This window comes from Cinclus cinclus, chromosome 2 (genome assembly GCF_963662255.1).
Source record: "Cinclus cinclus chromosome 2, bCinCin1.1, whole genome shotgun sequence".
Taxonomy (NCBI): Eukaryota; Metazoa; Chordata; class Aves; order Passeriformes; family Cinclidae; genus Cinclus; species Cinclus cinclus.
In genome coordinates, this window is record NC_085047.1 from 30,381,095 (window position 1) to 30,400,751 (window position 19,657).

At 46.5% G+C, this 19,657-nt stretch overlaps 1 protein-coding gene across 8 annotated transcripts; it reads left to right on the forward strand.

Moving 5' to 3' along the window:
- Positions 1-4,295: 4,295 nt before the first annotated feature.
- PEX5 (peroxisomal biogenesis factor 5) lies at positions 4,296-15,055 on the forward strand. 8 transcript variants are annotated; one of them, XM_062487393.1, is made up of 15 exons: positions 4,296-4,623; positions 4,901-4,936; positions 5,131-5,263; positions 5,927-6,061; positions 7,079-7,184; positions 8,363-8,453; positions 8,819-8,935; positions 9,301-9,393; positions 9,570-9,689; positions 10,265-10,408; positions 12,491-12,561; positions 12,731-12,946; positions 13,086-13,251; positions 13,439-13,596; positions 13,964-15,055. In XM_062487393.1, the coding sequence occupies exons 1-15, from the start codon at positions 4,399-4,401 to the stop codon at positions 14,163-14,165; spliced, it is 2,013 nt and encodes a 670-aa protein (XP_062343377.1). In that variant the 5' UTR covers positions 4,296-4,398; the 3' UTR covers positions 14,166-15,055. The 8 variants fall into 8 exon arrangements, with proteins under 8 accessions (XP_062343377.1, XP_062343378.1, XP_062343379.1 ...); XM_062487394.1 differs by having other exon boundaries at positions 4,296-4,548; XM_062487395.1 differs by having other exon boundaries at positions 4,296-4,548; positions 10,274-10,408.
- The last annotated feature ends 4,602 nt before the right edge of the window (positions 15,056-19,657 follow it).

The following is a 19,657-nucleotide window of genomic DNA, read 5'->3' on the forward strand; positions in this document are numbered from 1 at the left end:
GGTCCCGCCGCTGCCGCCCGCGCCCCGGCCCCGGTGCCGGCCCCGCCGCAGCGGCTCCCTCCCGCCCGGAGGAGGAGGAGGAGAAGGAGGAGGAGCGGCGGCGGGAGGAGCGCTGCGAGGGGAGCGGGGGTTCCTCCGTGCAGATCTACCGCTGAGCATTCACACAGCTCCTCTGGCCCGGCCACTCAAGGGCTCTTCCATTAAAAACCAACTAACAACCCCCCCCCCCCCCCCAAAGCCTTCAAGCCGACCCCCAAACTTCAAGAAACCTTTGTTTTGCAAGTAGGGGAGCCAAGGGAAACTTGATTCTTCTTGATCACGGGAAAGCGATGGGTCCAAGAGCAGAGGCAAGCTGCTCCTGAAGCTCGTCCTCGCTCATGGGACCACAGATGCTTCTTCGGATGTTTGGGTTCACATGAAAACGGGCCAACGCTCTCCACAAAAACCACCAAACCTCTGAATAAATTAGATCCATCACTTCGAGGTTTGGAGGATGAGTGTGAAAACGACGGGGAATATTCAGGGGCAAAAGATCCTCTGTTGCTTTTTCAAATGCGCAGTTTTAGAGCACATCAGAGTTCATTGGATATCATCTTCCTTAAAAAAAAGCAGAACGTACATCAACATGATGCTGTTGCCAAAAAGGCACACATCAGATCAGTTTATGTGTTTAGGAGCATAGCCTGTAGGACAGATGAAACAAGCTGTCAGAACAGCTCTGTACTGCTGTGATTTCACTCACACCACTTGGTGATACAGGACTGACTGTCCAGTTTGGGTACCACGCTGCTACAACAGAGACAAAATGTGGGAAGTGAATCCACAGAAGGGAATAACTACCTTGGCTGCTCAAGCAGAAGGATGGAAAAAAAATGCAGCCTTTAGTCTGGAGGAGAAGGAATTAAGGGAGACATGACAACTGAGTAAGTTGAGTACAAAAATATTTTGAAAAGGAAACGAGTACCTTATCTGCCGTGAGAAAAGAACAGAGCTATCAGCTCATCAGTAGTGCCTGTCAGTACCTGGGCAATGAGGGGAAGACCAGTATAAAGACTGGCTTTCTGGTCAGTGGAATTGGGAACTGGTTGAAGATACCTAGAAGCTCCAAGCATTTTTCACTTGTCTTCACTGTGGTGGTGGCTAGGTGAATATCATAAATAGCATCAGTTGCAAGTGGGGGAAAAGTCATTCTAGATTTCTAAGCACTTGGGCAAAGTTAAGGTTTTCAGACCAATTAGGGCTGATGAACTTCATCCTGTGATGGCTGGAGAACTTGAGAATGGCCCACTGGCCATTATCTTTGAGATACCTAGACGATGGAGAGGTTCAGAAGACTGGAAAAGGCCAAATATATTGACCATTTAAAGAAAGAAAATCGGATTAATTACTGGCTAGCCAGCATCATTTTACTGCCTTTCCCTGTGACATTGGAACAAATAAATATTATGTAGACAACTCACATTTTCCATTTGCAAAAAGAAGAGATCAAGTTAAACAAATCTATCACGGCAGACTTGTGCTTGTGGTCAAGGAAGTAACAATAGATGTTAAATTTTTGATTTCAGTAGGATTTTTATTCTATTTCATCTCACAGTCTAACAAGCACATTAGGAAACAGGGGAAACTGTATCTACTGAAATCACTGTTGGGAGAGTCTGATGCCGATTGGAATATTCTAAGATTAGTTTTTGGTGCTATGCTGTCTATCTGGAAAGAAGTATCAAGGAGTCCTGCAGAGACCTGTTTTCAGATTAGTGTTTGTTTTTTTCAGTAATTTATACAGCAGACTAGTAAATTGTGTCCATTAAAATTTGCAGACAGCATTAACCTGAGAGGGGTTGCAAAGGATTTGGCAGAGAAAATTTGTATACAAATGATCTTGATCAATGGGACAAATAGCCTTAAAGTGTAGAACACCATTTAATAAAAACATGTGCTAAGTTTTGCACTTGGAAAGAAAGAATGAATTTCACAAAGTTAGGATGGGGAAAAATTAGACAGAGACCTCCATTTTGTCACTGGTTTCCATCAGGCCCAGGACCTTCAGCAGAGTATTGGTATTCAGAACAGCTGAAGGATGCAAAGCCTGGAATAGCCTTTTCAGGAGCTGTGCTGTTTGTTTCTCTCATCTCTCCAAGAGTTATCGGGGCCCCCTGATATTTTAGTTCTTGCTGCCAAATTATTTACACTTCACTGGCAGGAGTGCATTGACTTTCCTTCTTTTCCTGTCAACTTTAGATCAGACCCTTTGCTTTCTGCCTGCAAGCAGAAATAGTTGTGGCTTCAGTGGGATACTTATCCACCAACAGCTAGAGTTGTGGTTATCCTGGATGCTCTGCCAGCACTGCCACTTCTGGTCCTTCCAGTTATATCAAAGTCTTTTGGGACTCTAAGGGATAAAGGGCCATCCAGCCCTTCAGAAAGAAAGCTGTGGGGGCTTTTTTTATAGAGCAGCATTTCCCTGTCCCTGTCCTGAACCAGAAGGCCAAGCTGTTATCATAGGCTGGCGTCATGGGCATATCCCAAAACCTTGTTGCAAATATTTACAAATCAAAACTACTTAATGTCTTCCTCCCTGCTCAGTCTGTGATGGCTTTTGGATTTCTGTCCATGTCTTATCTCAATGCCTAAACTCCCCTTCTCCATGTCTTTGTGTGGTCTGTTGGTTTTACTCAGGAGCGGTGTTGCCCATCTCTTCTTCTTGAAAGTAATTTGGGATTCTGCCCCACAGCATTTGCCATCCCTCTCTCTTCAGGTGCTCTTGCTAACCCTTGATTACACTGAGCATACATAAAACTGGCACTTGGCAATAGCAGGTGAATCTTATTTTAACCTTCCAGGATGCCAGAAGTGTGTTTTCAAAATGAATCTTCCAGTAATCCCTGCTTGCTTGCCTGGGGTTTGTCCTGCAAATGAGATTCCTTTTTTGGTGGCGCTAAGCTGCACATAGGGCACACCTCATGCACGTCAGCCACTAATTGGTGTGTTGTCCACAGGACCAAGGAAGACATAGTCCAAAGTAAAACTCCCCAAGCATGTTTGGTTTGGATGTTGTATTTCCAGCCCCATTTCTTCTAACTGTAAAGGTTTTCTGCTGTTGAGCCACGCGTACTATGTGCTAGCACAGAACCAGCTGTAGGTGCCACGTGCATTTCAAAGCTGTAAGGAGAGTAGGTAGGAAGACCTGCTGTCAAAGAATTGTGTCTAAAACCGCACCAGATGTCACTTTTTGGACAGATAAAGTGAACCTGACAAATCTGGAGAGGACCCTGCAGAGGAACATATTCCTCTGAAAAGAAGAAGATGGGATTTGATTCTGAAAACAATTTATTTCTAGCCCCTCATGTCACGGGAGGCAGCACACATTACGCAACCACCTCTTGGTGCTTCTCCCATTCTTTTAGAGGCTACGCACAAATGACCTCTGATTTTCCAAGTGGTTTGTCCTTTGGAACCACGAATGTAGAAGGATCAAGGCTGGCAAGGAGCTGACATTTCTATCAACTTATCTGAGGGCATCACATACTTTTCAGCTAAATGTGTGCACTCTCAACCCGCGGCTGCCAGCTGCAACATTTTAGTGATGACAGAGCAAACAATAAAATAACATCCATCAGCCGGACAAACGTGTACTTATACAGCATATGCTCATCTATGCATGTGTATGCATACGTACCATATACATCTCATTTAATATGTACATATGAATACATATGTACATATGTACATTCACAAATACAACGAAATGTGTGTGGTGCATACGAGTATCTATCTCTTGCATATACATACACTATATATATATATATACACACACATACCATACACATCTCATTAAATGTACATACCTATATATACATACATTTATGTATATTTGCAAATACAGTGGGATGCGAATAGCACATACCATATACATTTACACACGGTTTCACGGAGCTGCAAGAGCAGGCCGCCGAGCCGTGCAGCCACCGAGGGGTCGGGGTGCGGCGAGCCAGGCGCCGACCCTGGCGCTCGGCCCCTTTAAGGCGCTCGGGCGCCTGTCCCTTTAAGGCTGGCCCCGCCCCGCCGCGCGAGCCGAGCGCGCCCCGGCGGCCCCAGGTACGGAGCGGGCGGGGGGAGCCCCGCGGCCCCTCCGGGCGGAGCGGGCCGGGGGGCGGGGGCCGGGCGGGGCTCGGGCCGGGGGCCGCGGCCTTGCTGTCCCGGCCTTGCTGTCCCGGCGGGCGGGGTGTCCGTCCTCTCCCGGGCCGGGCCCGCGGGGGAGGCGGCGCTGGCGGGCGGCAGGCGGGTCGGGGTCAGGCGGTCGCTCCGCCCGGCGCTCACCCGCTGTCTGTGCCGCCCCGGCGCCAGGTGCAGGCGCGGCGGGGTTCGGCGCCGACCCTCTCTCCCTCCGCGCCGGGCGCCATGGCCATGAGGGAGCTGGTGGAGCCGGAGTGCGGGGGCTCTAACCCCCTGATGAAGCTGGCGGGGCACTTCACCCAGGACAAGGCCCTGCGGCAGGAAGGGCTGCAGGGCCCTCTGGCCTGGCCTCCCGGGGCGCCCGAAGCCGCAGCCGTGAGTACTGCTCTGCGTCCTGCCGGGGGCGAGGGGGGGCGGTCTCCGTGCAGCCCAGGACTCACCCGAAGCAGCGTTGTAGGGCGAGGGCAGATCTGTGGGCGCTCAAGGGATGTTGGTGGCTGTGGTGAGCTGTGTGCCTTGCTGTCACAGGCCCTAAGCCAGGCGGTAGTGGGAGGAGGTTGGACAGGATCCCTCTAAGTGTTTCTGCTCCTTTAGCAGGCAGCTAGCGCAAGAAAATGTTGACAGCCTAAGCTCAAGGAAGATACAATCTAATTGGGTCACACTGTGTGTGTGTAGAGAGGGGCATGGGATGAAAACTGTTGACGCAGTTGCCCACTGTTCCCTGCAGGTATCCAAGCCACTGGGAGTAGCCACCGAGGATGAGGTAAGAACAGATTGATTCCTCTCCTTATAACTTTTTGATTAATCTTCTTAAAGCTTTTCTCATCAACAGCATTTGTTCCTTTACCCCTTACCTGATGCTAATATTTTTTTTCTGACAAGCCCTTCTTTCACACTTCATGGCTCTGCCTGTTCATCTTCTGTGCAATGTTTATAATCCATCTCTGTCTTTGGCAGCTGGTTGGAGAGTTTTTGCAAGCTCAGAATGCCCCTTTGCTGTCCCGTGCACCCCAGACCTTTAAGATGGATGACCTGTTGGCTGAGATGCAAGAGATTGAACAGTCAAGCTTCCGACAGGCCCCTCAGCGAGGTGAGGGGAGCTGAAGTAGGTGGAGAGCTAGAAAAGATCTTGATGTTACAGTTAAGCTCCTAGCAGGGTGGTTCCCATCTATTGAGCTCTTCTGAGATTATATCTGGAGTATTGTGTCTGGATTTGGGCTTCCCAGTACACTGATCTGCTGAAACAAGTTCATCAGAGATCGATAAAATATTCAGGGACAGGAATCCATGTTGTAATGAGGAAAGGCTGAGGGAACTGGATGTTTTAACGTGGCGAAGAAGAGCCTGAGGGGCAGGGGACAGTGTGTTTTATTGCTGTCTTCAGCAGCTGTGGTCAGGAGAAGGACAAGGGGTAATGGGCACAGTTTGTGGAAAGAGGAACATTTCTTCCCTTGGAGAAGGTAGTTCAGTATTGGAACAGGTATCTAGGGAGACTGGGGAATTGCCAGTCATGGACAAATTAAGAAGTTAACTGATGAATGCCCTGAACAACCTCATCTCTAACTTTCATGTTAATATGCTGTGAGAACTCTAGCAACCTCCAGAGATTCCTTCCAAGTGAAATATTACTGTGATTTTATTCTAACAAAGAGAAAGATCAGAGGTGGTTAGAACTGGCCTGGAGAACATAAATTATGCCTTTGGGTGCTCAAGTCCTCACTTCTGTTTGTTTTTTGTTTTTTTTCTCATGTAGCTCCAGGTGTGGCAGCCCTGGCACTGTCTGAAAACTGGACCCAGGAATTCTTGGCTGCAGCAGATAATGCTGGTGATACCTCTTCAGATTACAATGAGGCTGACTGGTCACAGGAGTTCATTGCTGAAGTGACAGGTGAAGTGTCATTTTTTGGGATTACTGTCAAGATGATGTCCAGTCACAGGTCTGTGTAATAGTGAAGAGCTACTGAATGTGAAATTGGAGTATTGATTGCCTTGAGCCCAGGAGTCAGTGTTTCCTGTAGCAGCTTTAATAGGGGTGGAGGGTAGGAGAGCTGCTTTGTGAAGGTGTTATGGTTAAGTCAAATTACGAACAATGTGGTGTGGAAGCTTTTGTTTAGGTGTCAGGGTCTTTTGTTTTTAGCTTAGGGAATTTAACAGAAGCATGCTATTTAAACTGCTTTTATAAAAATTTTGATTTAACTGATGCAAGTTGGAGAGAGCCTTGTACTGCTTTTTGCTTACATGTTTTCTGATTCCCTCTTCTAAGGCTAAATTTGCCTTTGGTATAAAGGTAAATACTCTTTAGTGTGCTTTGGTCCAATATTTTGTGTCAGTTCTATGAAGGTAGACGGATGTTACAGCCTGGAAGTGTGCAAAGTGAATGTTTCTGGCCCAAAGGTTAAGCTTTCAAAAGCCATCCTGTGTTGTGTATAGAACTGGGTCTGGAATAGGGTCCTGTTGCCATCCATGCCATAATCTGGAAATTATGGGAAAGAATAAAGTAGATACTGTTTTCTTCTCCAGGAGTGGCCACTGTGCCAAGTTGGGTAGTCCCACTCTTGGACCTTCACTCTTTACATTTCTGGGAATATAAATTAGAAGTTACAAAGGTCTTTGAGAAGGTTTTGATGAAAACCTAGTGCTTGTAGGCTGTGCTTTTGAGGGAGACTTGTAATGCATTGCTAATTTTCTTGACCTACGTACTGTGCCCCAGGGACCAGATGAATAAGTTGTGATATTAAAGTAGAAGATTTTAAGTTTATTGTCACTGCAGTGGCATCTGTATTAATCCACTGTCTGAACCAAAGGTTCGATTTTTAGATCAGAATAAACAAAGATAGAAGAAGTGAGCATAAAAAAGGTGTGGTGGTCTGCCTGTCTTACTTTTCTCCCTGTTCTTCTTTTGCAGATCCACTGTCTGTGTCTCCTGCCAAGTGGGCAGAAGAATACCTAGAGCAGTCAGAGGAGAAACTGTGGCTTGGGGACTCGGAAGATCAGTCTTTGGCAGATAAATGGTGAGTTTGACTTCTCAAGGCTTCTCTGTTGCTGCTAGGCACTTGGGTAGGTGAAGTTTGGAAAGGTGATAGAAATCTGTTATGGCCTGAATGCTTTTGAGTTATTTAGCTTAGACTGGTGTTCTCAGGCCTTTGGTTTCAGAGAAAGGAGGGAAACAATGCTTGCAAACTGAAGTTTTTTAAGAGAATGTAGCTTTTCTGTTCTCTAGTTCCAGGAAGATACATTGATCCTGTAGGCTTACTTAATCTCATTCCTGATGCAATGCTCCTTAAAGTAACTTCAGGAGTGAGTTCAGGACCGTTTTTTCTGCAACAGATGCATTTTGCTGGTCTCTACTAGTTGTAGACTTTCATCATGTAATTCTTCCTATCTGACAAACCACTTCCAGCCTTTCCTTTACATATTTCTAGGTTCAGCTTTCTGCATGTTATTTTAATATGTTTTTTGTGGTAGATTAAAGATGGATCATCTCTCTGTAGGTACCTGTTGAGTACAATCAAATTTTTCAGTTAAAAAAGCAAAACACACACAAGCAGTTTGGGCTTCTTTCCTTACAAAAATTTTGTATATTTGGATTCTCATTGCACGTGGCTCTTGCCTTCTCTGATAGCTTTCCAGAAATAATGGATGTTCCTGAGTTACTGCCACCAGTTCCAAAGACTTCCCCAAGAGTGAATGTAATGGTAACACCTAGAAGTGGTCCTATCCTATTGTAAGCCAGACAAGACACTGAGTTGTGTCTTTGCTGTAAGCTGTCAATCCTCTGCAGAGCTGATGCTTTTCCAAGGCACTGTTTTCCTCTTCAGTGGGCATGACCTACTTTCTTTGTTCCTGGATATATGACCTTGTTTCTGGTAGTGCTAAAACTTGCAATGTCTGATGGCATGTGAGCTTGGCAAGGAATCCAGACTGCTCTGCGGAACTGTGCTGACTCTGTAATTGTTTAATTCTGCTGCTGTTTGTGTTAGTTGCTTGCGCAGCTAACGTAGTAGTAATTTTGACTTTTTACAGATGGATAGTGGTACTGTATCACTTAGGAGAAGCCCAGAATCTTTGAGGAGGGGTTGTATCCTCAATACTGTTGTCTGCCCCATTGTGTAGACTCTTTGTTAGTGAAGGAGTTTGCTGTTGCCTGGTGTCAGACTCTCTCTTTCCCTTTTACTGTCTTGGAACGCAGGTACGAGGAATACCATCCTGAGGATGATCTTAAGAAAACTGTTACTGATTTCCTGTCCAAAGTGGATGATCCGAAACTCAAGAATACTGAGGTGAGAAATCCGACTGGGGCTGACATTATTACTGTGAATTGGTAATTACATAATCAGTAGTAATTATATTACTGTGAATAAAGGGTGTGGGGAATTGAGAAGGGTGAAGATAGTAAAGGAATAAAGCCTCCTGTTGTCCCATGTTTCTATTTCTTCTCTGATTCCTGGGAGTTGAACCCTACAATCTGCTTTAGATATTTTCCATCTCCACTCTTGTGAAGTCCAGTCCTTCCCACCTTTCTGGGCCACCCTCTGGGCTTGCTCTGCAGAGAGAAGCCCTCTTAGTGAAGGACGGGGGCATGGGCTGAGGGCTGGTGGGCACAGCATCTGCCCAGCTCCACCCTTGTTTCATTTCTCTGCCGCAGTTCCTAAAGTTTGTCCGCCAGATCGGAGATGGGAGGGTATCGATCGAAGCTAATCAGGTGACCCACAGAGACCAAGATCAGGCAGAGCAATGGGCAGCTGAGTTTATACAGCAGCAGGTAGGAGCCCCAGGCCTGTATGCTCTGAAGGAAGAAAGCATTTTGCCACAGTGCACAGTCTGGGAGCGAAGGAAAATGGCGAGTCAAGCTCTCAGCAATGCTGAGGGAGACAAGGGAGGGGCTGTTGGGCTCTTAGCAGAGTCTAGCCAGAAGCTGGGAATGTATTTGGACAGTTCAAGTTTTCTCATCTCCCACAGCATCTGTGAGGAAGAGGAAATTCAGATGAATTCGTTTCCACTTCATAGGCCATCAGTTCTTACTGATGGGGAGGAAGGGTCGTTACAGACCCTCCTGCTGTTTTGGGATGTGCCCTGAGGTTGCCAAATTCTGAAAAGAAAGGTGTGTTTCTGTTTCCAAACTCCCAGGGGGCATCCGATGCCTGGGTGGATCAATTTGCGCGATCTGGGAACATGTCAACTCTTGATACGGAATTTGAGCAGGCAAAGGCTGCTGTGGAGGTAAAGCTGGCTGAGGAGGAGGGCTGGGGTGCCAACTGAGAGCCCATGGTAGGGTTACCTCTCTCCTTTGCATGCTCTGAGGAGGGCTGGAAACATCCAGGAGGGAGTTCTCTGGCATGTCTGTAGACCTGGATTTATGGCTGAGGTACTCTAGTCACGCTTTGTTCTCCCTTCAGTCAGATGTGGAGTTCTGGGACAAGCTCCAGGCAGAATGTGAGGAGATGGCCAAGAGAGATGCAGAGGCTCACCCTTGGCTCTCTGAATATGAAGACCTCAACTCCTCATCATATGACAAGGTAGGGGAGAACAGGATCTCTCAGCCCTAGCATTGTGATGGGCTGCCCTGGGGACTACTGATAGGGTGAGCTCCACAGACCCTGAATGCTGCTGAGATTCCTTCTGTTGCTGATGCTTTACTGCCACTTACACCCTTGTCCTGGATCAGCTAGGGGTTAAATGCTGTTTTCACTTGGGCTTGTTTGCAAATGCTGTCTGGTTCTTGTCCAGCACCAAATACCAGTGCATACAGGGGTTCTTTGCAATGAGTTCAAGTGTTGTGTCCCCTGGCCCCATCCCTGCCCCTCTTCCCCATTCCCCTCCAAGCTAATGAGATCCGTACTAAATGTTTTGTCTCTCTAGCAACTTTTTCGTGGTCTGGTTTGGGGGGATTTTTCCAGCACAGAGCAGCCAGGAAGAACCACCCTTGTTCTCTGATCTGCTACAAATGAACAGTGAGGGTGAAGTGCTGGCTAGTCTAGCCTTAAGTGTTCCTGATGCAGCCAAGATTAGACTGTGCTGTGTTGTAGAGAGTGCTCTTCTCCCTAAGCCTGTATCGTAGCTGTAGCCCCTTTGTGTCTGTCTGTCCTGCTAGGGTTACCAGTTTGAGGAAGACAATCCCATGAGGGATCACCCGGATGCATTTGAAGAGGGGCGGAAGCGCTTAGAGGAAGGTGACCTCCCCAATGCTGTCCTGCTCTTTGAGGCTGCAGTGCAACAAAAACCAGATCATATGGAGGTGAGTGGCAGCAGAGATAATGGGCTGAGCTGTCCGGGCAGGTGTAGAAAACTCCATTCAGTGGTAGGACCTGTGCAGGGTGTATGAAAACGCCTCATTTTTTTTTCCAGCTCTGTGCTGTAGCTAATACGTGTGAATCCTCAGGGATCCTCTGAGGGAGGAGGTTTCCTACTTAAGGTCAGTTACAGGAAGCACAAAGTTGTCTGGCCCAGAGCTGTGTAAAGTCTTTGGAGCACATAAGGCTGTGCATGGAGCCAAGGCAAGGAGTTCTCATCTCTCATGTTGTTTCTGTGAAAGTCTTTATTGGCATTGTAAGTTTGGAGGAGCTTATGGTTGATCACTGCTTTCTGTATCTGTGTTAAAATCTAATTCTGACAAGCTCATTAGACACCAGGATTCTGACTAAGTCTTTTATCTAGTTGCTAGGAAAAGATGTGACCCAAAAGGGTTGGGTGTTTTCGCACTCTTAATTGAAGTTGTGGGCCAAAGAAGGATTTTTACAGTGAAGACAGAGTTCCAGCTCCTTGTTCAATGAATACTTTTTTTCCATGAATCACTTCAGCTTCTGCAGGATGAATTGAGAAATGGAATAGCCTGTGTTCCTTTTTCCAGGGGTAGAGGTCATGGATATTGTTGGGAAGAATGCAAATGCACTCATGTGGTGCCTTTCTGGAGTGCCTGCCTCAAGGATCCAGGACTGCTGAATTTTCAGCATGTCTTGTTGAAGCTCTGCTAATTATTTATGACTGGACATACATAATTTGATTACCCTGAGACTTAAAGGAGAGTGACATTTTGGAACAGACGTTGTTGGCTTCTGGGAATAGCCATCTAACTTTCTAGGGTACTGGTAGTAGATGAAAAGTAAGCAGAAGGTTTGAAGATCTGCTTTAGTTTTAAAGTGGTCAAAAGGTTTTAATTCCCTTCTAGAACTGTTGCTTTTTCTCATAGGCATTGTGGGCTGTAGGCTGAACATGATGGGAGAGGTAGCTGAAACTTAGGGGGAAGAAATCTTGGGCCATTTCTGGCTAGCTGTATTGGAAACATTCTGAATTTTTCTACTGTGACTGCAAAAAGTACAGGAGAAGTCAAGACTTCACAAATGGTACAGTGATCAGATAGACACGAACAATTGCTCTGAAGGAAATGTCATGTTTGCTTTGGTCCAAGTCACAACTTTACCTTGAATCTCATCAGCTCTTCTGCTGGCAGAACACTGCGGTTATCGCTGGTCAGCTCTGCTTGAATTCTAGCTAGCTATGTGTGGTGAGGCATGAGAGATTCCAGGGAGTAGATTGCCTTCTGCAGGATTCCTGTGTCTTTGCTAATGAAACAGTTTTCTTCCTTGAGGCAGTGGGTACCTAATTTTGTGACTTACGTTCAAAAAGAGGGTGCATCATGCTAACAATCCCACCAGCTACCTAGCCTGTTTTGGAGCCAGGGGTGTGGCTATCAACATAAAGTGAACAGATACTTTGGATTTAGTGCCTAGTTAAATATTCCTGATATCAGCTGCTTAGAGGTGGAAGTCATTTTCATGTTACTGGTGTCATGATGATTGGAAATTCAGTAAAATTAACAGTGCTTCTACTTTCAGGTCTGAAAGTCAACTCTCCAAGGTTACTACTTGCTAGTGGACCACTGCACAAGTACATACAGCTGCCTGCTTCGGGGGTCTCATTATTAGCACTGCTGCTATGCCATTTTGTTCTTGGGAAATAGGAGATCTGCATTTTCCTCCTTCCTCTGCAGTTTGACCACAGTTAGAAGTTAAAAGTGGAGATTCTCTGATCTAAAAGTGTAAAACTACCAACAGTTGCTTTATGATAGATTTCCAGGTAGACATTCACTTCTGTTCACTATAAGAATGCCAATTTTATTGTCTTTGAGGACCTATGTGCCATGACATCTGTCTATCTTTTGAGAGGAACTTACACCTGTGGCTAATGTGTATACTTTGGTCTATTTGATTGCACTCTAAAACTGTGCAGGATAATATACTGGATTTAATCTGTGTTTGTGGCTTATTGGCTGATTTTTTTCCTCTGTAATTCTGACTTTCTACATCTGTGTTTTCCCCAGGCCTGGCAATATCTGGGAACCACCCAAGCAGAGAATGAACAGGAGCTTTTGGCCATCAGCGCCCTCAGACAGTGAGTGTTGCAGCAGAGCTGCTGAGCATGGCTCCTTGTTGGGTGTGTAGTGCCACAAGGACCATGTAGCTGTCACGGGGTGCTCTGTCTTGATTGTGTTGCCTCCTGTATCTGGGTGTTTCCTACACTGATTTATTCCTGCATTCACTTACCCTTCTTTGCCCTGCAGGTGCCTGGAGCTGCAGCCTGGGAACCTCACAGCACTTATGGCTTTAGCAGTCAGCTTCACCAATGAGTCCCTGCAGAAACAGGCATGTGAGACGCTGCGGGACTGGCTGCGCCATAAACCAGACTATGCCCACCTGCTGAACAAGGAACCAGAGGAGAGCATCTCGGGGACCAACCTGGGGCCTCCCAAGCGTGTCCTGAGTTCCCTGCTCTCCGAGTGAGTTATGGTTACAAATTCCAGCCTTCAGGTGAAAGACTTGTTGGAGGGCTCAGACTAGTCCAGGCAGGAGCAGGGTGAGCAGCCCGAGTCCAGCTCTTTCCACAGTACACCAATATCCTGTTCTATGCTTTTCCAGCTCGCTGTTCATGGAGGTGAAAGAGCTGTTCTTAGCAGCTGTGCGCAGCAACCCCTCAACTGTGGATCCTGATGTCCAGTGTGGCCTGGGTGTCCTTTTCAACCTCAGTGGCGAGTACGAGAAGGCTGTGGATTGCTTCAGTGCTGCACTCAGTGTGCGCCCCAATGTAAGAAAGGGGCAGACTGGGGCATGTTGGGGGTACTTGGAGGTTTATGGGTGAAGTTTTGGGTGGAGGTGCTACAAGTATGAGAGGTGCATATTTGGAGCGACAGACATATAGGAAAGGAGGGGTTGGCTTGGAGCTTGAAGAGATCCAGTTCATCTCAGCCCTTTCTCTGTGCCCCTTCCTCCAGGACCACCTTCTGTGGAACAAGCTGGGTGCCACCCTGGCTAATGGGAATCGGAGTGAAGAAGCTGTGGCCGCTTATCGTCGGGCACTGGAGCTCCAGCCGGGATATATCCGCTCTCGCTACAACCTGGGCATCAGCTGCATCAACTTAGGTGCCCACCGGTGAGCACAGGATGGGCAGCTCTGCTGTGACCCGCCAGTTTGTGTGTGTTCGTGGTAGACTGACTGCCATAGGTTATGAGGGCAGGGCCACGCTGCTTGCAGCCTTCTCTTGGCATAGGGGAGCAGAGCCAGTGTCTGGACTCTGCCCAGAGATCCAAGTGTCATGCAGTTGCAGGTGGAGTAGAGGCCATCTGAACTCTTGATTCTTCTAGAGGGAAAAGGGGGGCCTCTGGTTCTGGAGCAGTGTGGGATCTGGTGAAGAGGAGGAAACTGTGTTGGAGGGGAAACATTTTAGGAGCAAATCGGGAAGGGAGTGTGAGATGTACCATCTTTTCCACTAAGCACGTGTATGTTCTCCTGTTGACAGGGAGGCTGTGGAGCACTTTCTGGAGGCTTTGCACATGCAGCAGAAGAGCCGAGGTCCACGGGGGCAGCAAGGAGCTATGTCTGACAACATCTGGAGCACCCTGCGCATGGCCCTCTCCATGCTGGGGCAGAGTGACCTGTATGGAGCAGCTGATGCCCGTGACCTGCCCACACTGCTGCAGGCGTTTGGCCTCCAGCAGTGACTCTGGGATAGGCTCCCCTGCGAGTGCAGTGGTTGCCTAGCCCAGCAATGAATGACCTTTCTTAGGGAGAAAATTCACAAGGGTTCACATGCATCTTTGCCCTGGTAGGGGAGATCATTGGCAACTGTTTAAGTACCCCCGGTGAAGTGTGCAGCTTCCCCAACCTGTCTGTTGCGGCATGAGCATTTCTGAACGGTTCACGGTATCACTTCCATGACAACTGACACTGCTGATTCACAGATGATCAAAGTGGGGAAGACAGCAGCGTCCTGCCCTCTTGCCTGACTGCATTTGCAGTAGTGCCCAGCTTGACTGTGAGACCTTGGCTATCAGAGCCATTCTGCAGACTGTCCGCAAGGGCATGTCAAGTTCAGGCTGCTTTGGAGGGGTGAGATTGCTGTTTCACCCAAAAGGGTGAAAATTGGTGGGGTTTGAGCATGCTTCCCCATGTATGTACTTGCATGTGTGTATATGTGGGTTGCTAGGGAAAACTGGGGCAGTAGTCCCCTTTCCTGGCCACTGGTAACTTCATGGTACAGCTAGATACTACTTTCTCAGTGTCTCTTCATGAACCTTTAAAGACAAGAGTATTGTACTGATGCTGGGGACATGGGTGGAGGCTCTTACCCTGTCAGGGTAAAGGGAGATCCCAGAATTCATGCTTGAGAGAAGGTGATAGGAATAAAAGTTTAAAATGTAACCTCTCCCAGAATATGGTGGGGAAAGGGGTCAAGTCTTAATTTTCTCTTGCTCATCTGTCATTGTTTTCCTTTGTGTGGAAGTCCCCTTCTTGTGTGTAACTGAATCTTGTTAATTATAAATATCTGTATATGATTCTATCGGGGAAAATGTTTTTTAATTGTAAAGTATTTTGTATAATAAAGGTATAAGCCCACTGCTTTTCAAAATATAGATTAGTCTCTCTCTCTGTTTCTCCCCTTTTGACCCAGGTTTTGCTTTATTGAAACCTCGCATGCAAATGAACCTTAAAGGACTTCATTTTGCTGTAGCCCCAGGCTTCTGTTCAGTGAGCCAGCAGAAGAGGCTCAATGTGCCAGAAGCTCTTTTTTTCTTGCTCAGGTTTAGAGGTCAGTGACGCACTTTTTTTGTTTCATCTTCTGGCCCTCTGCAGTGAGGGAAGTCGTGTTACATTTTATCACCCGTTCATGGAGTCTGACTTCTGCAGTAGTCAAGGCTGGGGGCTTAAGCAGGAAGCACTGCCCCTTCCTGTTCCATCAGGCACCTGTTTCTTCCTACCTCAACCTCACCGGCTTGTTTTTTCTCTTGCTGCTAGAGCTGCAAGTGTGTGCAGAGAATAGTATTCGCTGTATATTTTCTGAGCTTTGTTATTCGTTGTATATTTTCTGAGCTTTGTTTTCCCCTGTGTTTCCCATCCAGCCCTGTGGCACTGAGACATACGTGTGCTGTTCTGAGACTGCTGGAGTGCATGCAAAACAACTTGCTGCTTTTGCTGTCTGAAAGGAAGGGAAATGCTGCTTCTATGTCCTGCTCACCCACACTGCTGGTCGGAGATGTCTTCTGGTTTTTACTTATCTCAGTCCTCTGTCAGATTCTTTGCTTGGTGAAAGAAAATGTTAAGGCCTATGCTGTGCCTCACTTGCTGTCTAGTTTTCACTTCCCCAGTTCTCTGCTGTTGCTCTCACCACTGATTTTTCCTTTGCATCTTTGGTGTATCAGATTCATCTCTGTTCTTATTCCCATTACCGTTGCTTGGCCTTTTTCTCATCCTCAGATTTCATTAGTGCTTCTCCTCTCCTAGGTTTCCTAGTTGCCTCAATTTCCCTTGCAATGTCACTTAACCTCTTGACTTTGTGTTGGTGTCCTTCCCTATCCCGCATTTCCCCCTCTTCCTGTGGGTAGGTTGGGTATTACCATTTGTTCACTTTCCCTGGAAATTGTTCTCACTTTCTTCCCCCTGTCCCTGCTAAATCATCTCTCAGCATCTCTTCTGTGCCTTTTGCTGAGGCTGTATCTTCACCTAAGCACTAGTCCCCGTTTAGTCTCCCAGGGCTGAGTGCAGACTGAGCTGCCTCTGTCCAGGTCCTGTGTGACTGTCTTTTTAAGAGCTGCCTTTGGAAATGGGGTGTTGATGCAATGAACACCAGCTGGCTGACTGGATCTGCATTCTGCTTCCAGTGCACAGTTTTTGTCTGCGCTCTGCAGCCCTGTCTCTGGTGTCCAAGCCCAGCTTGTGCTAGTGCTCTGTATGCATCATGATCCTAGTTTGTGTTTCCAGCCACATCCACATTTTCTGTTACCGAGCCCAGTTGTACAGCAGGGGTGGGTAGCAGGTACCAAACACTTGAGATTCATGGAAAGGCAGTGAGAGATGTTTGCATGTCCCTAATCCAACTCGCTGCTCACAAGAGATCTAACCCTAATGGTAGACTGGGGAGTTGAAAGCCTTATAAATGATCATGCTCTCCAATTTTTTTCACTTTTTCCAAGGCACAGAACAGTGGCATGACCTATCACCACTGAAAATTTGCAAGAGATCCCAGCATGACCTTTGCCAATTTTTGGGCTTACAAGATGCAAACTAACCTTTCACAGAACCATAAATGAGTGGTTGAAGAGGATAGTTCAGTACATGTTTTTCCACTCATGTTTCTTAATATATTTCTGCTGTATTTCTTCCTTCAGTGTCTTATTTATTTGCTTCTTAAAGTCCCAAGAAGTCATACAATCTCTTGGTGATGGCTTTACCACCCAGCCAGAAAATGAAAACATGCTTTCAGATCCTTATACCTTTAGTCACAGTGCTCTTCATTAGCTTCCATCCTTGTCAAGGAAGTTTACATTGTGTTGTCATTGCTTATTCTGCTTCACCACTGCAGTTTCCTCTCCTTGTGCTGCTGAGCCTTATTATCGTTCTGAGTTTTCTTGAGCTGCAGCCCCCTGAGTTCAAGTTTTGGGTCCCAGGCTCTTACCTTTTGTGATGAAGTCTTTCTGGTCTGGAAGGTGTTCAGACCAGTCCTTCTCTAGGGGTGGTGACTTGATGTGAGTCTTCATGGAAGGAGCATCAGGCCAGCAGATAGTGGCTGCTCTCATGGTCTCAAGGAATTTGCTGTTTGAAATACTGTCTGACTCAGAAGTCGCATCAGTATGTTTGCTTCAGAGCCTTTGGTGAATTTTTTTCTCTGCCTGTGACTTGTTGATTTTTTAAACCACATGGTCCCTGTGGTCTTTATGGTGTCTTATGGATGCACACAAGAATGGTGCTTAAATTCCTAAGGTATTTTCTTCTGTTTTTGTCCTGATATCTCTTTCTTTCTGGTCTCCTACTTCAGTTTCTTTAAGACATAGCAAATAAAACAATCCTACTACAGTACACGTGTCCCCAGGGGGAGCCCTTTTCCCTACCTCTGTACGCCACTTCTCTATCTTTTCTGTTTTTACTGTATTCTTGCTAGTACTTCCTTTATGCCCTAGCCTGCCTCATAGCCCTGACCACACACACACTGCCACTTTCTCTCCTCTGAGTTGGCCCCTGATGCTCGGAAGCCTTTTGACAGGCAAGGAAGGACTGAAAGCAGCAGAGCAGTTCTCCCACCTGCAGCAGCAAGTTGCCACCAAGAGACAGGCCTGCCAAAAAAGCCTCTTTGCCAGGGCAGGCTCTGGCAGCTTCTCCGCTTCGTGGTCGCTTGCTTATGTAGGAAAGTGCTCCTTTGCACCCCCAAGGGAGAAGAGAACCTCTTCTGTCACTGCTATATTGAGTATGGCAAAGCACTGTCTTAATATTTTCTGATGTTTTCTAGATGCATAGCTTGAGAAATGTAAAATTTTAAAACTCTGTACGTGTCCGTCCACGACTTCAGCAAGAGTTGTAGGTGCGGAGATCCCCTGAAAAATCTGATGCCAGCTGGGTTGGGTTTTTTCATGAAGCGTTTCCATTGCTGGGTCGCTTTTCTGGAGGAGAAGTGACACCTAGTGTTGAGTCGGGGACAGGTCCGTGTCTGCCACATGTGCTCAGATGGCGACACTGAAGGGTTTAGGGGCGCGGCTTGCTGAATAAAACACGAAAGGAACAAAATGCGGTGTGAATTTTCTAAAGGTGCAGCTGTAGACGCAAAACGTGGTGCTGGGAAGCTAAGACCTTTTGAGGGTCTGTGATGCCTTCCCCTGGCTTCTCCCCACTGCTGAGCATGGGTCTTTGTGTTTGTGGAGTCCAGCTTAGCAACTATTCCATGGGAAACCGTTTGTACATTTATTAAAAAAACCCCAAAAACCAGCCCAGCTGGGTTTCTGACATTTTGAACTAGCAGTTATTCACAACCTGTTGCCTTTTCCTTCATGTGGGAAGAGGAGACTTGGGAAAGGAAGTAATAGTTAGAAATGACCTTCACTTTGCTTACTGATGTTTATGTGTGGGACTTAAAAGGCTTTTGTCAGCCTCTATTTTTTTGTGCCTCTCTTTCCGGGACAATTTCTTTGTGGCTTACTCCCAGTGTTGTGACTGAACATGCAGCACTCATCCAATAGGATTCTGTTTTTGCTTAAAAAGTGGTGTTTGGTTGTGAGATATATGCTAGGCAAAAAAAGGGCCTTTTTTTTTTTTTTTTTCCCTTGAGGAGTTTGGTAGTGAATGCATTTATTAGCAGGTAGACTTTTCATAGTTTTGGGTTCTGTGGTCCAGTGGTGTGTTCCTATATTGCATTTTTGGGGGCTGTTTTGTTTGAGAAGCAGAAGTTAGAGAGTGAAAAGTGGGAAAGAATCTTTATTTTTGTGATGAAGTATTACATTATTACCACTGCTAAGTGAGTAAAACCGAAGAAACCACCATGTCCAACCACAAAACCCCCTCCAAAATAAAGGAACCAGTGTTCTGCTTCCTTGAGTCCAAAACTACCAGACAAAAATAGCAAACAGAAATTGGGGGGTTATACTTCATGTGTGACTTTATAATTTTTTTTTAATCCTCTTGTTTTAAAGTAAGGAGTAAAAACAGATGAGTGCTGAGATACAAACTAAGGCATCCACAGTGACAGAGCAGGATAGGAGCACAACAGGATCTGGTGGGTGAAGGAGTTTGTTGTTAATTAGATTTTTCTACCATTTTTCCTTTTCCAGCTCTGTGAACTGGGTGCATATGTGACAGCTTTAAGTGAAATTCTTTTATCACCCTGCAATCTAGTAAAGAAAGAAGGAAGAAAATACCCCAGAAAACCAGTTTCATGAAAAATATGAAAATATTTTAGCCTTTATTCTTCCCTTGGTGGAGTGCTTTTACATAACTGCACATTTTCAGACAATCTGTGTGTCATCGTTCATCTTTCTCCTTCTGTTGCTTTTTGTCTGCTGAGGACAATCAAGGAAGAAGGATTTATCCTCCTCTTGTCTTTTCACTTTTATCACACACTTTCTTTTTCAGATTTTGAGATACTGCTGTTTCTGCAGGAGGGGGACAAGAGGAATTTTGGGAAACATCGTTTCCCAAAAATTTGCTCCACCCGAAGTGTTGTGTCCAGCTC

Coding starts and splice junctions, on each gene's coding strand:
- PEX5 (XM_062487393.1), top strand. CDS start 4,399: ATGGCCATGAGGGAGCTGGTGGAGCCGGAGTGCGGGGGCTCTAACCCC. Junction 6,062..7,078: donor GTTCATTGCTGAAGTGACAG/GTGAAGTGTCAT, acceptor CTTCTTTTGCAG/ATCCACTGTCTGTGTCTCCT. Junction 9,690..10,264: donor ACTCCTCATCATATGACAAG/GTAGGGGAGAAC, acceptor CTGTCCTGCTAG/GGTTACCAGTTTGAGGAAGA.